A 22,002-nucleotide genomic window follows, 5' to 3' on the forward strand; every position below is an offset into this window, starting at 1 on the left:
CCTGCTCCACTGGTGACAGATGGTCTGGTTCAGGATTAATGAAACCAAATATCTGTGCCACTGCATCAAACACAGCTGAGGAAACTGGCATCAGATCCTCAACCAGAGAAAAACGTCCATGCTACCCTACTTTCTCCCCTGGAAATTTTGCTTAGGAAGGGAGGGGAAAAAAGACTTGGCCATTTGTCTGGGATTTCTGGGCAGTGAGCAGCCTTCCCAGAGCAATCCTTTGCAGCAAGCTGCCTTCTCCCTGGAAGTGTGGACAAATGGCCATTGTAAGCAGGACTGGCTGGAGCAGCAAGGGCAAGTGTCCTCCAGGGCTCTGAACCCAAGGGAGCTCAGGGTGCATTGTAACACCAGCCAGGTGTCATCAGCACAGTGGTACCTGGTTGGTTTGTGTTGGATGTGCTTGTCAGTGTGCATGTGGCAGTGTTTCAGGGTTCCCCAGATGGAAATGCTGTAGCTGGCCATGACAGCGCCTGTCTGCTTCAGTGGGGCTCTGGGTAGCTTCAGGGCTAGAGAGGTTCAGTAGGCTGCTGTCACAGAACCAGTGTGCATAGAGACACTGCATCTACACAGTAAACATACCCAGTAAATTAATATTTTTAATTGCTGTTACATACAGAAGAAATGAGGAAAAAATACATTCCAAACAAAGAATTAAAATAGTAAAATCAGCACAAAAATGTGTTAAGAAAAGATCCCAGATCAAGTGGCCGTACTGCACATGGTGACCTTTACAATCACGGTAAAGGAAATAAGTGCTGGAGACTTTCAGACGTGGCAAAAAGCTGACTCCCCCAGGGAGAGCAGCTGCTTCAGTCACATCTTTCAGTGCACTCTGTCTGGAATGTGTGGGAGAGGGGCCGGAGTGAGAGGCTTGCAGGGGTACAAGACATGGATTTAGTGCTAGAACAGACCAGTGAGTCCTGTGGTCTCAGCCAGGCAGAACTACTGCTTACCCAATGGCATTTGCTTTTTCTTTCCTTGGTGGTTGTTTTTTGTTTGGTTGTGTTTGTTGTTGTTGTTGTTTGGTTGATTGGTTTTTTGGTTGGTTTGTTGATATGGTTCCATTGTTTTCAAATTCATTCTTTTAAAAAGGTTTCTGCTAGCCTGACCCTGCCCACACTGTAGGCCTGGAGCAAGGCTTCCAGGGTAAAGTAGGAGCAAGGTCTGGCCCAACAGAAGCCTGCAAGAGGAAGGTCTAGATCCATGTGTTTGTACTGATTCAGCACCCTCACCCAACAGGCTGGATTTGGTTTCTTGATTTTCAGCTGTCAGGAAAAGATTTATTTTATTTCCTGTTGCTCTGTCTTTTAACTGATCCAAACAGGCCCAGGCGTTGCTCCCGCTGCAATCTTGGCTGCTTGGCCCCTGCATCCCTCTGGTATGAGGCTGGCTGCAAGGGTCTGCAGTTGGCCTTGTGCTTCAGCCTTGCTGTTGAGCTCTCACACCACTCCAGTAGCTCATCCTACAGCAGCGTAGTGTCACCACGAAAACAATACAAGCCATAGAAATTTTGGCATTCCTGCCAACTGGCCACCTTTTTTCATTTGTGGTCTACCTAGAGTCATGTATTTTTATTCTTTACAATAAGAGCAAAAATAAAATAACATTAAGAAAATGTCCTCCAAACTAAGAAAACTAGAACCCATCATACATTTTAAAGAAACAATAAAAATTTGCATTGTGTTTGCTTCTGAGTTCATATTAAGATAAGATTTAACTGCAGCTGCTTCAAAATTATGGTCCATTTCACATGTACACAGCTCACGCTCCTTGGTGAGTAATTCCTTGCCTTCATTTGTGTTTGTACAGCAGCTAGTGGTACCAGAAACAAGTAGTTTGTAGCTGTGGTCCAGATTTGAAATCAGTGAACTGTGGCATTTTTATAGTCATTGAGAACATGGTGATGGTTTAGAGCTGTATTTCTATGTCTACTTTTGTTCTGAACCCTCGGACTGATGGTACAAGCACTTCTTTCACTGCAGAACCTGCTGCTACTTTGATTCAGGTGAAAAGGAAATAATTAAAATAATTCAAGAAGGATGTGTCGACCTTATTGATTCCAGCAAGGCCTTCCCTCTCTGCTGATTTTAAAGCCAGTAAACTTACAATCACAGGAATTAATCATCCCTTTTTAAGTTGTCCCTTGAAACCGAGCTGACCTTCCGCAGGATGAAGGTTGAACAGAATGACTTTGTTTTCTGTTCCAGTCTTTCCAACAGCCGTCACAGACTATAAGAGCACTGTGTTTTGACTGGATTAGATTTATTCTAGCTAGGGGATGTCAGGGATGAGACTAGACTGCAAAATTTGGATACACAGTTCACATCTAAGAATTTGGTTGAGGCTTTTAGAAGAACCAAAAACCGTTTGCAGAACTGAGATTAGAGTTCAGACTTCTAAGCTAAACCCTCCTCAGAGTTCAAGTGTAGCTGAGCCCATCCTGTTAGACAGTATGAATAAATATTTTTCATTTGCTTTCCATCTGATGCAAACCAAAAAGGCAGTCACACATTCTATGCTTTAAGAAAAGTCCTGCAGAGGCCTAGAAGCATTTTTAATACTACAGTACGTTAATACTTGGGACATATAGCACTTTACATCTTCAAAGTGCTGTATGAGCATTAATCCTTACAGCATCCTTGTGAGGTAGGCAAGTGCTAATATTCCCATTTTAGAAATGGGATGAGAACAGACACAGGGGTCTTGGTCCCCTGCTGTTGTAACCTGGCAGAGAGCGCTGATTCTCATACACTCAGCCTATTTACACCAGATGAGGACCTGGCCCCCAGAAATTTAAGTGACTTACCCAAGGCCACAAAAGGAGCGAGCATGGATAAAAGGCAGGAGAAGTACCTGGGAGGAACATGATTATGCTGCCTCTGCTTAAAAGAGCCCCTGTCTGTATCCAGAATCCAAGCAGAGAGAACAAGGCACCTGCCACTGAGCTTTGCAGTTGCTGTTTGCTTTGATCTGCTTCTTCCAGAACAGCTCCCAAATTACCATGACAGCAAGATGAAAACTTACAGGTGTCAGCGTCAAACTATGGCGCAAGAAAACTTAAAAGAATCACTAACAAATTTGCAGTTTGTCCTGGGAATTTTAAATACATATGTATAAATATATCTATTGTCTCCATTGAATACAACATGAAATATTCAGCAATCTATTTAAAAGCCACATTAGAGTAATTCTCAAACCAATCAGCCTTACAGGTGCCTCAAAATGGAGGAGTAAGAAGCCAGGTATTAAGCACAAATACTTTTTTTTTTTTTTTTGGCAGCGGAGGAGTAAAGCCGTTAATATCCTATGGCTTTGTTCTACTCAGCCTGCCATTTCTAAACCACCTTCACCCTGTTGACATCAGTGCAACTGGCACAGCCCAGTAGCATTACTAGCATTTAAAAACTTGCTGCAATTAGCGTTGCTTCTTGGACTCATTGGGAGTTGCGTGTGAGCAAAGACAAGGAGGATGTACCTACAGAGAGAGATGTACAGCTGAAATATATTCTCTGCATTTCCAATTAAAGATCCAACAGATCTTTGAGTGGGTGATAACTACAGTGTAATAGAAGAGAACAAAAGTAATTGCACAATGTGTTTAGCCTCAAGTGACGTAGATGGGAATTGCAAAGCAACCTTTGAGTACAGCATCATGTAAAGAACACCTCTGTACTTTGCAAGCACCAGAGCTGATACTTCTGGGGCCAGGAACACTGCATTACTGGGGTGCTTCATTCCCCCTGTAACATCCCTGGCCTAAAAAGCAGGTGCTACTCAGAGATTGTATCCCCAAAAAGAAGAGAAGAATATCTTAAACCTTTCACTTTTACAAAGCAGAGAGACAGCAGGAAGGTCTGATGCTGCCATAGACAGTCACGTCCTTCACGCTCCTTGTTTGCTCTTTTTCATAGTGAAGACTGCCCTTGCTGGGGTTAAGGGAAGAGTTTTAATCCCGTGAAAAGGCATTTAACAGCCTGAGAGCAACTGCTTAGTGTTTCTCAGGGTTTCTGAAACTCAGAACTGTGTCAAGTAAGTGTCCACATCAGCTCATCTCCTCCCAGCAGGAAAGACACCCTCCAGGAAAGTGGTCTCACACAAGTAATATGGATTAAAAGCAGAGAATGCATGGTAGGAGAGAGATTTTGAAGATTAAAAGCCTTCACTGGCAAATCTCTGAGCCAACTAAGACTTTCCCAGACTTTGTATGCTGAGGGCTTGGCCTCATGTTCCTGGGCAAGCAGACGCCGTTGCTTCACTGGGATGGAGCCAGCATGGCTGGCCAGGATATGTCCCAGCCAGCCCCTGCTGGGTGAGGGGATGATGAAGCGGGCAGCTACACATGGGCTACACTTGGGCTACACATGCTTCTGCTGTCCTAACTAGTGTCACCTGCAGGCCTCTACAACCAGAAACTGCACTTCTGACAGTCAGTGGGTTAGAGAGAGCAGGTCTACTAATGACACTTAAAAGAGATCCTTTTGCAAGTTTCCACAGAACCTAGAAGTGGAACAGGAGAGCAAAGAAAGCCAAGATGGAAAAGCAACCACAAAAGCAATTCAGCTATCTTCAGACAAGGGAAGATGGCTCATTTCCAGAGGGAAAGAAAGTGGTAATGGCTCAGATTGAAATTCTAACTTTTAAATCACAGAATGGATGAGGTTGGAAGAGACCCCTGGAGGTCACCAGGGAAGCTCAGGGTGCACGGACCTTCTCTGAATAAATGCTGGATCAAGTGTGCTGGACTGACCCAGACTGAAACGTGCTCTTTGTTTATATGCTGGGAGAATGGTGGGGTTCACCTCAAAGGCTTAGATTTCCTCTTAGCTTGGTCAGTCTGTTGCAGGAAGAGATTTGCAAACAGTCAAGCTTAGTAACAGAGGGTGACATCCGCAAAGAGCTACGCTACAGGGTTCAAGCTGCGGCCAAGAGATAAGCAATGCTGATGAATGAAGATGTTTTATGGCTCTAAATTCTTTTGCTGTTTACTCCAGGCAGGCCCCCATACACCGGTGAATGAATACTGACAGTATTACACAACAGCATTAAAGGGAAGAGATTACACCAGACTGTGCTATTTACAATGCTTTCCCTCTCAACAATGCAGCTGACCTCTCTGATCTCTCTCTGAAAAGCAGCAGATGATTCCACGGGGTCAGGATGGTTAACCTAGATTTTTGTAATACTGGTTGCGTTGGCACCAATGCAGAAGTCATGGGGGGGGCAATGCCTGTTCTGCACCCAGTCCCAACAGACAAGGCTGGGGAGGAACAGGAGCTCCACTTAGCACCTCTCAGCACCAACAGAAAAGCTAGCAGGGTCAGTAACATTTCCTCAGCTGCCCCCTGGCCCCTCTGCCCTCCCTGCAAAGAATTCCTGCTCTGCCAGCTGTGCCAGGGACTCAGTGCCAGGCTTTTGCCAGGAATGGTCTGGGCACGCAAGGTATGGCAACCATGGTACTTTTCATCCCACGAGGACAATCTGGAAGGCTGCCCATCCTGTTTGCTCTGCCCGTACAAGATTGTGCAAGGGGTTATTAGGACCTGCGTGGATTTGAGTCACGCGCATGCAGTGTGTTTTGGTTGTCCCTGTTTGGCCACAGGTTTGAAGAGGTGCTAGAACCCTTTGCTATCTCCTTAGCATGCCCAGATGCATTCATCGTGTCTTAAAAACAAGCCACTGGAGGAGCATCTCGGCTCACAGGAGCAGCCCTGGAACGGACAGAAGGGAAGACCACATTTAAGAGAGTTTCAAACAGCAACACAGCTTGCTGTCAGATATCCCAAATAACAGGAAAAAATACACATACGATCACAAATCAATCTGGTGTTAAAGGAAAAAAAAAACAAACAGGGCAACCTCTTTCTATATCTTTTTAAGAGAGTAAAGACAGAAGTAATCTTGCTTCAGCAGATGGGCAGACAAACCAAGTGAAGAAATTTGGGTCAGAACGAAACAGGCTTTCCCAGCCCTGATGGCTCTCACATTGTCACTAATCTGTGTGTGTTCAAGAAGGAAGAGGCAGGCACTTTGAACACACAGGACTGTGCTTTTCATAACGCTCTGCTGAAAAGGGGCTTTCCAAAAACAAGTGGTGCAAAGCTGATCATCTACCACCAGCTGGCAAAACACAACAACAGTCTACAAAATCAGGGCCCTGACTAGCCATTTAAGGCATGGGAAATGCTCACACAGAGATGCAGAAGAGATGCTGCAAGCAGCAGGATCGTTAAACTTAATGAGTATATGGAATGTTATCTGTTAGAATACTGGGAAAGAAAGATGTAACGGCTTAGATTCCTATCTGCTGTACTAGAGATAAATAGGAAGCATCCTCCAAGTCCTGCTGTAAAAATCAGAATTCTTCATGTGCCCATGACAACTCACCTGTCGCTGGTGGCTGCTGACACCATGCATTTGCACACACATGGTGGGGCAGAATGCCCTGGCCTAGCTACCTAGACATCCCTGAAATCCCACCAAGCTCCAAGTTCTGCCATATGTATTAACATCAGCTGGTGTCCACAGACCTGCTCTGAAGCAGCAATCAGCCATGATCAAAGCACACAGCACTTCATCTCAGTGCATCTCCTGCTCTGTGCTCTCTGCCTGGTGTTTTGCTTTCATTCTGGTTCTGCTAAGGGCTGCCCCACATGCTGCTGTTCACTCCAAAGCTCAGCCCTCATCTGAAATTGCTGGTTTTGCTCTCGCTGCAGGCTTCCTTTCAGCAGAGGCTCAAATAGCTCCAGTTTGTGTACTGAGTTCATAATGCACAAAAACAGACTAACTTAAACGTTGGTTAAATTAATTTTACCTATGGCTTTAGCAGAGATCTGTGCCTGTCTGCCTCCTATTGAAAGCAAGTTTCCTAGCACAGTGAGTGGCCAAAGCTTCTTTCCGTTCTTTCCGTCCTAATTCCCAGACATTCAGCATCAGTTTCAAGACTAACAAGTAAAATGCAGTAGTACAGCACTTCCAAGAAGGAAAAGTTGGATGAGTAGCTACTGCAGGGACAGTCTAAGCTTTCTGATGTGGACTCCACACTGAAGTAAGCTATATTCAGAGAAAGCCATTGAAAATAAAGCCCCAAAGGTAATGCTTCAAAGAAGCAAAATCAACATCACCAATATGCCTAGAGAAATGGAGATCTCTCTCAGGGGTGAATGCAGCTACAGCACCTGAGATATAACCCACATTGTTCACAGACTGTCGGCACTCCACCTAGCTCCTCTTTTTGAAGTCCTCTTCATCTCTGCTCTCTACAGCTGACAATGCAATAAGCATTTGAGCTGCATAGTAAGTAGCCATGATGATGACACGCGAGTAGGGCACAGGAAAGCAGAACTTGTTAACTGCAATGGTCAGATCCGACACCATGAAAAGCATTGCGCCGATGCAGGCCGAGAGCTTGGTCCATGTCCAGAGGTCGTTGCACAGCTGCATGCCGGCGACCGCTCGCCAGCCCATGAAGCCGATCAAGGCGATGTAGACAGCTACCAGGTAGGTGAATGGGCCCGAGAGGTAGGAGTACAGGAAGGCATAACAGGAACTGCAAACAAGGCCCATCAAGAAGCCGGCCTTCAGGTCCAAAGGCTTCATGCCGAAGGCTGAGGAGTACAGGATGTGTGTGATGGCGAACATCAGCAGACCTAGAAAGAGGCATTGACAAAGCAAGGGTGACTTTCATCAGTGACTGGCAGTCAGTAGCAAAAGAAAACATAGCTATATTGGATGTGAAATATACAGCAACAACTACAGGCATGATGTCCTCCTTCCTGTGTTACAACCCTTATTTGATTTAAGCAGGAACCCTACTGCACACTTGGGACCATTTCAATATAAAAATCTGTGCATGGGAGATCAGCCTTAGCATCAGGCTTCTGCCCTAAGAAAACACCCCAGTGCATCTACAGCTGCAGCTGAGTATGACTGTTGTGGTGCAAGCCATTTTTGCCAAGAGGCCAGGTGAACCAAGCTGCTGCCGAAGAAAAAAAGCTGTTTGCTTTTCAGATGTTCCTCCTCCCTGCTTTGGATGGAAGAGTGGGAGCAAGGCAGAGCAAAGATCATCCCCTCTAAATATCTGTCATCTGAAGCATTTCACTCGTAGGTCACGTGTGGAACAGGAAGGCTGGAATCAGAGCAGCATCTGAACAAAATGCGAGAAGATAGCGATCCCTCTGAATTCAGACATAAAATCTGACCGTATTTAGTCACAAACACAAAGGCAAGGCACTCAGGGACTAAATCTGGCTTTTACTCCATCTCTGCCCGTAGCTAGGAGAAACCTAAGCTGGAAAGGAGCAGCTGACATATTTCAGGGACTTACACCAATGTGATCTGCCAGCAATGTTATGGCTGTTTGTAAGATTCAGAGGAACCTTAGCTGGAAACAATCAGTGAATATAAAATGCCAGCTTCTCTTTGAAGTGAAGCACCCCTGAGAAATCCCAGATGTGGTTACTGGAAGGTACGGCCCATGTGTTATTCACTCGCTACTAATCCAGTTGACAAAAACTGTCACCATGTGTCAGTACAGCTGCTGACTGCTACTTGTCTTGCCAGTTGTACGTTGCAGGCCCCAAACTGAGTCCAGCTCCTCTGGTTCCCAAGCCCATGTGTGGCACAGCTAAAGGCTGTTCCACTTCATCTAGCAAGGTTGTTAGAGTGGCTGGATGTTTTCATGCAGCTAGCTCTAAACCATGAAACAGAGAAAAGGGTCTGGGAAACTGAGTCCTCCAGCAGGACACTTGTTTACGTTTAAAGCACAATGCTGTGGCATAAGGGACAGCTGCTAAAACCTGCCACTGGCAGACATTTCTTCAATCTAATGCTTGCTGAGGCATCTTGAAGGGGAAGTGTCTCCCAGCCTTCAGGAAGGACCAGATAGATGTCTGCTGGAAGCTCAGCCACAGTGAACAAGAGGGGAACCCACTGGAGGGAGAGAGCTAGTTGTGGGGTCTGGTGTGCAAGGTGAGAACACAGACAGTGTGAAGGGCAGTGCAAAGAAGGGCAATGAGAAGGTGGTGTTTCGCAGAGCTGTTACACATCACGAGCATAGCACTGAGGGAAAACGAGGAGGGATTTAGGATGAGCTGTTTATAGTGCAGGAAAGGTTAGAGCCATAGGGGTGGTAAGGAGGGGAAGGTTACTTCGCCCTAGCAGTGAGGAGTGATTTTTCCTTCAATGGCATTATGTGGAGAGTGCTGGGATGGGAACTGAAGAATGTGTTGTCCTTCATGCAGGCAGCTGGCAGTGAGGGGGAGGAGAGGAAGACAGGATGAAGCAGCCAAGCAGAAGCCCAGAAAGGTAGGAGGGGTTTTGTGATACATGGTGAGGCTGGCCACAAACAAGTCAGCTCTCAGGTTTGCTCATTCAACATCCACAAATCAAGCTAGGAACTGGGGAAACCTGTGTCAGCTGTACAGGGAGGGGGGTACATTTCTCTTGCATTTCTCAGCCTTCGGCTCAGCCCTCTGAGCACACCAGACAGATCAGCCTTTTCCCTCTGTCCACTTCCTTCTTCTCTCTGCTTTATTCTGGGATACCTAGATGGAATCAGAGAGCCCAGGTTTCCTTCCCCCCCCTGCTTCTTGAGTTCCCCTCACACTGGCAATGGGTCCTTTCTGCTGGTCCCCGTCTTCTTCACCAAATACATAAATTGTTTCTAAGCATCTGCTATTAAAGGATGTGGATGTTCACGCTGTCTGTCTTCTAAATCCAGTAAGGCGCTAGTCAGAAAATAGCTTGTTATTAGTGGATTGAAACAGCAAAAATGAAAGAAGTCAAGTGTGCCAGGAGTAAGTTCCCAGGCTCTCACTTCCCTATAAAATAATGAACAAATGTCCTTTTATAAACTCATTGTCTCAAAAGCTATTCATCTCAGCCCAGTTCCCAACCCTTCTTTCTGCCTGAAAGCCATAGAAGTACATTTTTGTCTAATAATTCCTCTTATTCCCCTGAAATTTGAAATTCCCACAAAGGATAATGTCAAAAGTTTCAATGTCGTCAGTTGTCAACAACAGCAGCCTGCTGTATTTTAAATCAGAGAAAATACATTTTGCAGGCAAGGTGACAGAGTAAGTGGGGTGGTACACTTTATCTGCTGACAGCTGAAACGCAAATGTTAGCGCTTCAATACAGAAGGCAGTAGCTCAGATTAGGACAGACTGAGGCAGACAGGAGACAGCTAGGATCAAGGCAGAGATTTTCTAAATGGTCTAAGAGCTAAACAAACATTCTTCTTAAATCAAGAACAAAAATGGATAAAAACCCACAAAGCGATGCATCTCATTTGTGAAAAAAAAAATCCAGCTTATTTGCAGATTAAAACACTTTAACTAGACACTGAATTGCTGTGACAAGTCAACCTTCCTCTAGCATTAAATCACAGAGGGGACTCAGAGAAATCCCAGCTACGGGAACGGGGAACCTCTGCACAGCCTTTGTACAAAAACAGTCACAGTGAGAACTGGGTCTTGAATGTTTTCCAAGCCACAGCTCAAGAAGCAACTCCAGCAGGCAAAACAGAAGTACGGGCATTTGGGCCGAGGTGACTTGTGCTGAGCCAGGCACCCCTGTTAGGACGAGGCCCATCGGTGGGAATGCCAGCACGCTCAGCACAGATGGGATGGTGCCCCGAGAGATGGATGGAGATGGATGGAGCTTCTCAGCAACATGGCCAAAGTTCAGCCAAATGGATCCAGTCCTCAGGGCCTAATCTACAGTCCAACGAAATCAGTAAGAGTTTTTACATGAACTTTTAAAGAGATCTGGATAAACCCTTGGGAAGCAGGATTAAAACCAGATTCAAAGCTCTTGGCATTTCATATCTGGCATTTCACATACTTTCCTCTCATAAAGAAAGCAAAGCTTGTGGGAATTCCAGAATAAAACTAAATACTGACCTTATAAAAGGGGTAAAAAATAAGACTTTAATTTTCAGAGCTGACAGCAGCAGAAGTCAGAAAACTGGCCCCGTCTCATCACATTTTCCAATGGGACAGTCACAGGTGGATGTTAAATAAAATCCCTGCTGGTGAAGTTGACTTCACAAACCCCACCAGTACAGTTAAGTGAAGGACTCAACTGCTGCTGATTTCTTGTGACAGTCCAAGGCCATGGGGAGTGTTGCTGCAGGCAGACTCAGTGTGGCTTTAAATCATTAATCTAAATCATTATGTTCTAGTCTACAAACAAGTGAAATAAAAGAAGCCTGTTTTGCTCTGAGAGATGTGGATCTTTTTGTAGAGATGACAGGGTGTCGTGGTAAGGTTTGCCCTCAATTCCCTGTCATTTACATGTCTTGCAAAACCAGCTCCCATATTTTTACAACAGGCTGCATGATTCATGCTGATGAACCTGCAAGTAGGACAAAATTTCTGATGCTTTGGTTCCTAACATTCACATAAACACCTCCAGCGCGCTACAGGCTTGTCTTTTAAAACTTAAGGATCTTCTCTATCTGTTCTCTACTGAAGATCTTTGCACCATACATCTTATTTCTGCATCCTTACAGAGAAGGGCTGACAGATCTCACTGCAGAGGGACAGCAGGTAGATACTTCCTGTAGCTTCATGGCAGCTGCTGAGTGCTGTAAGTTTTTGACTCTTCCCCGGACATTCTGCTCATGCCACTTTCCAACTCCTGCCAGCTGAGACGCTATGAGCACGTGCCAGGGAATCAAACTTGCACCAATTACCTCTATGACTCCAGGGCACCTCCAGATAAGCTCGAGAGATTCATCCATTATGTGACTCCTCTAACTGCAACGGATTTTAGTCTAGGGATGAGTGCCTCACGCTACCAGGCGCTTAAGCTGTACATGAATAAACAAAACACATGGCCAGCAACTCATTACTAAATAAAGAGAGTAACAGCCAAGCACGGTGGCATCCCTTTAAGACTCACACTGCACTCACCATGAATGAAGTAGCCCTGCTCCTGCCAGATGAGGAAGGCATCTCCCACTGCTGAGAATATCAGTCCTGCTAGGATGCGGCTGGCACTCCGGTGTGCCACTAAGAAGTTAATTCCATGAGCCAGAAGGAAAACCCACAGGCAGAAAATGGGCAGACATTTGATTAGGGCACTGAACCAGGAGGGGCTGGAAGTTGGCAGCCAGAGGACAAAATAGACACAAGTTGCTTTGAAGAAGGGCACCAGTTTGGGGCCTTCACTCTTCACCTAAAAGGAAAAAAACAAAACAAAACAAAAAAAAAGAAATTAATAGGACCATCAGAAGCATCAGTGGAATAAACTACAAACAGACTGTCTCCTTCCTTTTGAAAGCTTCTCTTTTTTTGTATAACGTCAGCTAGCAGCATTTCTACCCCAGAAAAAGGCTGCTTGAACTTGACTAAAATCTTCAACCTAGACCTTTGTGAACTTCTGAAAACACTTCTTGGCTGCCAGGATGGGTTTTGTGTGGTGGAGATGGAGGGAATTTTAGATACCTCTTCTATTTATTTATTCTACTGAAAACATCTAGGCCATTAGTCAAACCTCACTGGTGGTCTTTGCACCTGTCTTGTACTTAGACTAACTCCTTTTTTACACCTCCTTTCCTGTAGCTGGGAAAATACTGCACCCCCCAGGAGCGTCTCAGCAGCAAACAAGCCAATGAAAGTGCTAATAATCCCTCCTGGCTTGGTATATCCTCTTGCTTAGCCAGTTGCAGATCACCTTGGGGATACAACATCTCTTCTAACCCGTTGTCTTTCCTGCCCTGTAGGCTCATGCCTGGAGCTTGCTGTCAGCATCACCCCGTGGCTTCAAAGCCCATCACATCAGCCTCCAAGGTGGGGATATCACTTCCTCAGCTGACTACTAACACCATGAATCACATGTTGCTTTGTTCTAGCATTACGCTAATAATATACTGTCCATATTGCAGGAAATGCTTTGACTCAGGTGTCTATTGTGTAAATACAGACAGAAAAATGCAGCATGAGCACTGCGCTGTTCACAACAAAGACACAACAGAGACAGAGCAGAGAGCTACAGACTCTGCAAGCTGGGTCTGCTCTCACCAGCTGCTCAGCTGGGAGCACTCTGGACAGTCCTAATATATATACTGTGTTCACCTGCCCTGCTGTGCTTCTTCTGCCTTTTAATGCCACTGGGGAAAACCTCACATGAGAAACAAAACTCCTATTTTATTTTCTTCTGGAAAGCAGCTGAGGGCTAAAAAAAGGAGCAAAGGAAGAGACTGTGATTGCCTGATGCACCTGCAGTGTTTATGAGCTACGTCCAGGAATGTTTTAGGACACCTGCTTCCTCCTGCAGCTAAGGCAGTGCAAAATCTGGGGTGCACAGGCTGCTGCAGGGGTTCACTCTCAATCTTACCATTTCTTTCATCGAGCAAGTTTTCGTCCCTTAGTATCATGATAGCCTACTACTTGTAGCCAAAGCACAGAGGCCTCAAGAGGTCATGGGGAAAACTTAAAGGCATCAGAGCTGGGTTCACACTGCAGAGCCCATCACAATCTGAATATCCATGCTATGGTTGCTTATCTTATGCAAAGACTTCATGCTCCAGAAACCTGAAAAAGAACTGTTGGCCTTTTTTCCCAAACCACTTGGCCCTGTTTTGTGGGACTCCATTGCCATGACACAGAAACAACGTCCATCTTCCTCTGATGCACTGTATTTTGGTGCAGACACCTGGAATGGCTAGAGGCTCTACAGCAAATGACTCCATGCTTACAGTGCTCAGTTAATAAAGCCTAAACTCATCAAAATTCAGCAGGTTTTACAGACGTAAGTGAAAGGAATTGGATGAAGCTGGACGGCAGAGGCAGGGGCAGTGGAGGGCATCTTCACATGCAGTGTCTAAAAAGGGAATGTGATCTCTGAAGCAGCAAGACCATAAATAAAGGGCATCCTGAGAAGACAGTGCTTTCAAAATTGTTCTCACATCTGATGGAAAGTTCCCCAGCATATCAGCAGTTTCTTAGCATCAAGGTATTTCATTATTCCTGTATACATTATTCATAGGCTATTGCCAACACAATTTTTAAACACTCCATTAAACAACCAGGCTACACAATTCACTCACAGAAGGACATCAGAAAGCCGTTAACTTTCTTGTATTACATGGGGAGCCCATCTTGAGTCCTCTACTTCGGTTGTCTAAATTAATCACCATTGACTACCTCTTGTCTGCGTTTCTTGGGAGAATTCTGCCAGCAAATACCAAATGAACTTGAAGTAAAAGTCATGAAAGCCCGTGTAGTCTCTAAGCACTGAGTGTGCTTGGAAACTATCAACACAGGGGGAAGAGTGGAGACAAACCTCCTCCTCCTTCAGACCCAGCACCCTTCCCTTCCAAGGTCACTGAGATAGTCCCCAGCTACCTCCACAGCCGGGGCCTGGCTCCAGCTCTGCCCCCTCCCCTCCTGTGAAATCTTTTTGCTAAAAATGTAGTTGATCACATTCATCCTCTTGCAGTTGCAGGCAACAGATGACAGCGCTTCTGGCAGCATCTCCCCTACCCCGCCGGCCATGGAGCATCCCTGCTACACCACAATGAGCCCGTGATCTCCAGTCAGGAAGACTAGCTCCCAAAGAGAAAGAGAAAAAGAATTTGCAGCTTCAACAGTGCTCCGGGTTCTTGTAACAGTGTCTGGTAAGGTAGGTAACTTTGTATCCCTGAAGACACAAGTCTATGCTGAAAGACACCATTCAAGTTCAGCTTTGTTGGCAAAGGACAGAGGCACTGTTGGAAGCATACAGGAGAGTATTTGGGTTAATAAACACAGGAAGTTTCATTTAATACCCCATATTAAAATAAAAACACCTGCTAGGATGTTACCATTACAGTCACAGCTTGCCCTCCCCTGTGCACATGCATGATGAGACAGGTTTTAATTACACTTGTCGTTTTCCCCAGGAACCTTGCCTTACTGAATGTAAGATATGCACATGTGCAAAAAGATTATGTTTGCTTGGTAACCTTGAAATTATCATTTCCTACTATCTGAGTGTGAATTTTCCAAGCCCAACCAGCATTATTTTAAAATAATGGTTTGTATTATTTCCACTCTAGTAACAATTAAGGAATTTTTCATGCATAAGGGTCAGATTCCAGTCTCAGTTACTCACTCCTAACTCTGGAATTTAGGGAGTTGGAGTCTTCACATAAGAATAACCTGATAGACCTAGAAGGGCTGCAGACTTCTCAGCATTAACACTTTACTCCTTTACAACTTTTCTACGAGTATACTTCAAATTATGTTATTTCAAAACATGCCCTTGCCTATTACTGACCGCTGCAGCTCAGGGGAGCCCCTGTGCTGGCTGTGACCAACACAAGTGCCCATGAGGGACACCATTCACAGAGAGGGAGGTCCCCACGCTGCTGAGGTCCAGGCAACACATCCTGCTGGGATGGTGTGGTGCTCGAGGTGTTTGGGAGAAATCCTACAAGAAATGCTGAGGTGACTGAAGGGTGAGGCTGGGGGGTTTCCCTCTGTTCGGACATGTGGCTGGGACCTAGGAAGAGGGGATGGGACAACTTGCCATCTGGAGGACAAGTCACAGCTAGTATTAGGAGGCTGTGTACCAACATGAGTGGAGGCTGTGGCTTAAGGAAAGCCAAGCACATAATCCATGACTGGACTTGCCTGTACCTCAGGGAAGGGAACATTTTTGCTTGGCTGGGTGGGTAAATTGCATCAAACCACCCATCTCCTTTGCACTTGAGTCTCAGAGACAGAACTTGAGATGTGGCTGTGCTGTGGTGTTGGAAAATGAAGTACTTGCTGCAGGTGACAAGATCCTTTTTGTATGTGAGTTTTATGGCTTCAAGCTGGGTTTCACCATTTTGTCACGAATGCTATTGCATTTTCCTTACTTGTTTTCTTCTACTGCTAATTTACTCTTGGCTGACATGCAGTCCGGAAAACATCTTGAATACAATGACAAAACAATGTTTGCAAGTTTTGAATTTTTGAACTGTGCATAATTCAGGGCAATTTCTCAACTCCTATGATTACCAAGTTATTTAGAGTCTTTAAAAAATAGTTTAAATTGCTGTAAAGCCACTATGCCAGTCGTAGTGAAATTACAGTCAAACTACTATTTATCTGCATCCAACCGAGTCCAACAAAACCCTCCAGTCTGAGGAAGTCGTGTCTGGGCTCTCAACAAGAGATGTACACCCATAATCTTTAAACAGAACCTGGCACTGGCACACACAGCTCTCTGGAGGTTTGGGCCTGGATATCCAGCTCCCTGCTAGGGATGCATAGCTGTACAATGTTCGTTTTTTGTTTTGTCCATTCTTACTCTGCTCCAGTTTGTAATATTGCTCATTTCCTTGTTGCTGTTGTTCAGCATGACACATGATGCTATCACACAGGTACTCCAACCATGCTGTGGTTTGGTATTAGTGTAAGACTTCTTGAGAGGTGAGGCGAGCCGATGAGGAAATACAGCTACAGGAGAAGTGGCAGACCTGAAGAAGTGATGCTGGGTAATAAAGACAGGGAAGAAGTTCCCAATGTGCAAAATATATACAGGATGTATATATATGTATAGATAATGCCTGCAAGCAATATCTGCAAATTAGTTATTGATGACTCGCGGGGAGCCTGGGGATCCCTGCTGGGAGATCTCTTCTCACAGCTCTCTGCTGTGCACTGGGAGATGCTAATGATTCGCGTCTGTATAAACCAATGTTCATGACGGTGTGCGACCTGGGGACCATCTATGCTGCTCCTCAGCAGTACAGATGGCCTGTGCGGACTGCTGCAGGCGTATAAACAAGCCAGAAAATTACAACCAGCTCCTCCATCCAAGAACAGGCTGCATCCGCAGAGGTACATCTATACATGTAAGCCACAACCCTGATTTTATTTCACATTTTGGAGCCAGTTTTCTGTACCTACATCACAAGTGGGTTCATTCCTGAACAAACGTGTGCTTTTGACAGAGTCGCCCTGAGGGAGGTGACAAGCTTCTCTATGCACCAAAGCACAAAGGGGCATAACAAGCAGTGGACTTGAGATAAGATGAAGAAAATCCAGCTGTCACAGGGAGAGAGGCATCTGACTCTTAAGGTATAGAAAAGTATCAGAAGCCTGTTGCTTTGAAATGCTGAAGCTGGACAAAGTGCACCTTTTGGAAATCTCCCAGGAGACAATGTGGTGTATGTTCTCTTTGCAAGCCCCCTAAATCAGCCTGCTCAGATAATGAGCGTGCAACCTCTGCCACCCAACAGCTGTACGCCAGCTTGCTGCGGAGCTATGGCTCACACCCATTGGGCTGTAAAATGCTGCTTTCCAGGAAAAGTGTTTGAAAAACAATACCCCAGCTATTTCACCAAGCAACACTTGAGCACGACCATGCACACTGGCCAAAAAAAGCTGGGCTGCTGTCCTCCACCCGTCCCTCCCATTGGCCTTGGCTGGCTGAGTACTGTGTATCCAGGCCTGAGCCACTTCTCCTGGCTTTTGGCATTGTCCATCATGGATCCTGCCTTGGTTCTGCCTTCCTGTGACAACAGCCCCTACCCCACTGTGTGTCAGTATTTATGTGGCTTTGGCGCCATGTATTATGATGCCACTATGAGCCTATGGCTCATTTTCTCATTCCCCAGCAAATGTGGCTCTGTGCAAGGCACTGCCAATCCTCGGTGCAGTCTGAGTCACAGAGGGTGCTGCTTCAGCCTGGGGCTGGACCACAATTAGGATATAGACTATGTACCTGCAATAGGCTCCTCTGCAGAGCAGTGGGGAAAGCCTGACTTTGTGCTTATCCAAAAAGGACAGGCCTTAAGGAGAGAAGCCTGTGTGTGCACAGATCCTAGCTAGAGGCAGCCAATTTTCACCAGGTCTCAACACCTCATCAGCTTTTGCTAAATCATGGAGAAACACAGCTATGCTGGGCAACTCCTGGCCATAAACCCATGAGCTGACTGCAAGGCCACCATCCTCTGGGTGCTCCCACCCTTGCTCAGACAGTGCAACACCTTTTTACTCCGCAGCATTGTTGAGATAGGAGGGCTGGCTGGGACAGCCCTGAGAAGGCGAGCGCACAGTGCTTTGCCTCCACCTTGGCTCCCCTGAAGGAGCAAACTTGCTCCTGGGAAGAGTCGCTTGCCTTTCGTCAAGAAATGCACTGGCTTGTACATGTACCAGGTTGCTCCTGGATAAAATTCTGAGAAAAAAGCATTTGTTTACAGAGGGTGGCAAAGAGTCACTGAACCAGCCAATCTGCCTGCTCGAATTACTTTGTTAGTGCAACATATTTGTGCAAGTGGATATTAATAAGAGGGCTTATGCTTGTGTTGGAGGTGCCATGAGTCAAGCATCCAAGGCAGATGGCTCTTGAACAGGCTCCACTTGCTGTGGGAAATTCAGGGTGATAGATGAATGCTCCTCCCCGCAGGTGGAGACAAGGCCATAGAGGCTGCATCTAAAATTGACTTTTATAATGCCTAATAAATCACCCAGGAGAGGAAGGTACACGATTCGCCTTTGGGAGAGCGCTGATAATGGGCTGGTTGGCTGCATCAGGCTTATGCCCCAAGCCTGGCCAGGCCTTGTGGCGTTTTCTTGCAGCCTTTTCTTGCAGCTGCTGGCACTCCTCAGCACCCAGGGCCTCTGCTTCTCTGACAAGGGTGGTGCAGTGAAACTCACCTCGTGCTCGGCTGCCCAGCCAGACCTGTTTGCCAGCGGTCAAAACACCTGGATTTGTCTGCCAGGAGAGCCTCCATCGTTCAGCACAAGCCAGAAGTAACAGGGCTCGGCCTGAACGCTTCCCACCCGCAGAGGGACAATCCTCCCTGCTAAGCCACTTGTGCTGGGGCAGTGCGCCCCAGGCAGCTACTGCAGCCTGGGGGAAAGGAGTCTTTTCAGCTCCTCCTGCAAACTAATGCTGCTTTGTTGGTTTTTTTCCTCCCTCCCTGCACCACAGCTGCCTCGGCTCTCTCCTCCTCCCCATGGTTCAACTGCATCACCCCCCCCCCTTAAGCAAAGTAAGCTCCAGCCACACTTCCCAGCTTTGCTCCAGTGGACCGAAACAGTCAAGAGCTAGAAATACTTGTCTTCTTTTTCTTTCTTCTTTTTCTTTTTTAAGAGAGAGCTATGGCTACTTGCCATAAAAATACAATTAAAATTTTGGCACGAGCCCTTGCAGTCCTTGGGTGGTGAGCTCAGATATATTGCCGTGCGAGTTCTTGGCATCAGAAAAGCACCCTTTGGTGGAGACACAGGGGAGCAGGCAGAGGCTGAGGATTAATCAAACTGGCATCTAAAAAGGGCACCCCCTACACAGCTGCATGCAGAAACGAGAACCACAACAAAAAGTTTTGTTTCCAAGCTGAAATCCTGCCTTACTTGCAGCCAGGTCAAAATTCAGCCTAATCTCCAGGTTAACCATAGGGGGGGATGAAAACCTGTCAGCACTGAGGTTAAAATCTTCCATACAAGCATCTTCCCCAGGATGCAGCGAGAAGGCAGCAAATGTGGAGCAGCAGGCTCCCCGCAGCTGCTGGCACGTGCCGCCTGGCAGCAGGGCAGCCTTTGCCTGCAGGGTCAGCTTCTCTCAGGGGAAACCACAGCTTGAATCCCCTCAGCCAGGCAGCATGCCTGGACACGGCACAGACACCGCACAGCCACCCAGCTGAGGGACGTCTTGCCTCAAGGGGCTGGGGAGCCATGTGAGCAGGGCTCACCGTGTCCTGGGAGTGCCAGCACGTGAGACTGCAGATGTGGCTCTCAAGGTCTCTTTCCTGATGCTCTCTGAGTGTGATTTTTCCACCACAGGTTGCTGTCTGTCTCTTGCCTAGGACACTGCTCAAGCCCCTACTGCCCAATGCTTTCCTTTAGCTATGCTGTGATGGGAGTGGTTTCTGAAGGGGGTTGTCCTGGACAGGCTATAGGAGAAGACTGAACACACAACCTATGAAAGACATTTAAATAAGTGACTCTGGAAGGTAAAAGAGATGAGGCGCATTAGACAAGCTTTGTGGCATTCTCCTGAGGACAGGAAAAGAGCTACTATCATGAATCCTTGCAGAACAGTCAGGGAACGGAGATCTGCAGTAGCAGGCAAAGCTGGCAGGTAGGGCAGGAGATGCCAAACCGCTGCTCACACAGAAACAACGCCTGTGTACAACACAAATACAACAGCAGTCCCATCTCGTCTTCACTTCTTTAATGAAGAAATTCAGAAGCGCCGGATGCTGAGCAGTTGCACTGGCTGTGCTCACGGGGCTGCTTTCAAGGCTGGTTTGGCTCAGCAAATAGTGTGACCCGAGAGCTCTCCAACGCTGTAGCTCTCTGCTGCTACACCTATGAGTTGAAAAATGCATCTGCAAACACCTGTAAAGTAGCAAGGGGGAAAGCCACCAAGAGGAAACCAGAGTCTCACCTTCCACAGACTGCTGCAGGAAGCCTCAGAAATGTGAGGGAATGGAGCCATAGCAGCCTAAAGCAGAGGCAGGTGGTTCTGGAGCCAAGGAAATCCTGTCCAGCACATTAGGGCACTGCCCGTGCCACACACTGCATCAGGAGAACACTCTTGGTCTTTGCCTTTTTAACCACAACATTGCCCAAAGCTATACTGAGACACCGGACCAGTGTTCCCTCCAGCAAATAAGAAGTTACAGCATCCATAAAGGTATCTCCTGTCCCAAACAGGAGAAATTGGGCTAGCTCAGCTAACTGCTGTCAACAGGCAGTTGACAACAGCATCTCTGGGACATGCTTCTACTACGCAGGACCTGCCACTATCAGCAGGGAGCCCTGACACCAGGCGAGGTATCACTACAGCAGCCAGGGCCACGCAGGGTCACAGGGGTGTCTGCCCTTGGCTTCCTGGGGAGGTCTTTAAGATGTGGAAGCCTTTCTTTAGCAGATGCTAACTCTTGAAATCACATGACAAACACATTTCATCCTGAACTTAAGGCTTGGCTCAGATGCATGTTTTTGTTAGGACTTGTTTTGTTTGGGTTGGTTTTGCTTTTTTCCTTTTCCAAGCATCATCTGCTCTGTCTGCTGGGCTGGCACAGGACCACAAGCAGGGCTATTTTAAAAAACTTTTTTTAACCTGCAGTGGAAATGATTGACTCCCCATCTGTAGCAATCCTATAGCTGTCAGCAGTTCTGGAGATTGCTTTCAGAGCGTGGTTGGCAGTGTACCATTGCCAGTGACCAACAATGTCAGACCAGTCAAGAATTTAGATGTCTCTGCAGGGGCCAAGGGACCTGTCACAGATTAATGCTTTCAGGGTAGTCCATTGGCTCTCAGAAATGAAAGCAAAAAAAAAAAAAAAATAGCATTTGCCTGCCAGCATCTTATCTCAGAGCAAAGACTGCTTTTCCCTCGTAGGATTTCACATCTTCCTTTTTATGAAACAGAAAGCCCCTCCAAACATTTCCTTTGCTCACAAAAGAAGCCCCTGCAGATATTTAAAAACCCAGACCATAATGGATCTGTCTTTTCTCTTTACTCATCAGAGCTGCAGTGCTGCCACTGCCAGGGCACGCACCCTTCCTCAGTAAGCGAGGTCAGATGGGGCTGCATCCCCTAGCGCTGCCTGGGACTGTAGAGGGTGGCCATGAAGCCACAGGGAGCTTTTCAGGATTCAGCCAACATCCTGGGATGTGCAGTGGCAGCCCCACACTGTCCCTCTCAGGATGAGAAGGAGCAGGCATGTGGCTTGTCATATTAAAATCCAGGTATATTTCTGATGGTTAGAGAAAAGTCTCTGCAGCTCATCCTGGGGGTTGTTCCCAGGCTACAAATGCAAGTTCTCAGACACTTGTCGTTATTTACGTCACACTCTTCTGCAAACGGAGGCCCTTCCATCCAGAAGCAACAGAGATGACCTCATTTTACCTGCCACCTGTGGGGGATAATGCAAGTCTAAAGAGTGTGTCAGGAATTTGTGCTGCCACAGCCCCGGCAGCTGAAGAGCCGTTAATGTTAAAGACACCAGGTGACACAGGCCAGGCTATACCAGCCCCACCAGCCATTCCCAAAGACCTG

At 46.6% G+C, this 22,002-nt stretch overlaps 2 protein-coding genes across 7 annotated transcripts in view; one reads left to right on the top strand and one right to left on the bottom strand.

Moving 5' to 3' along the window:
* Window positions 1-22,002, top strand: part of IGSF22 (immunoglobulin superfamily member 22) — an 86,937-nt gene that overhangs the window by 32,032 nt on the left and 32,903 nt on the right. For all 3 annotated transcript variants that reach the window (XR_011097038.1, XR_011097039.1, XM_068683538.1), the window contains 4 exons: window positions 9,249-9,312; window positions 12,737-12,803; window positions 12,899-13,968; window positions 14,455-14,637. The gene's annotated coding sequence lies outside the window, so the exon portion shown is untranslated. The remainder of the gene's footprint in view (window positions 1-9,248; window positions 9,313-12,736; window positions 12,804-12,898; window positions 13,969-14,454; window positions 14,638-22,002) is intronic.
* TMEM86A (transmembrane protein 86A) overlaps window positions 586-22,002 on the bottom strand; it is a 56,861-nt gene continuing 35,444 nt past the window's right edge. For all 4 annotated transcript variants that reach the window (XM_068683537.1, XM_068683535.1, XM_068683536.1 and 1 more), the window contains 2 exons: window positions 11,925-12,189; window positions 586-7,655 (listed from right to left, as the gene is read on the bottom strand). In XM_068683537.1, coding sequence (XP_068539638.1) covers window positions 7,228-7,655; window positions 11,925-12,189 — 693 coding nt within the window. In that variant the 3' untranslated portion in view covers window positions 586-7,227. The remainder of the gene's footprint in view (window positions 7,656-11,924; window positions 12,190-22,002) is intronic.

The sequence above is a fragment of the Anas acuta genome, chromosome 5, assembly GCF_963932015.1.
Source record: "Anas acuta chromosome 5, bAnaAcu1.1, whole genome shotgun sequence".
Lineage (NCBI taxonomy): Eukaryota > Metazoa > Chordata > Aves > Anseriformes > Anatidae > Anas > Anas acuta.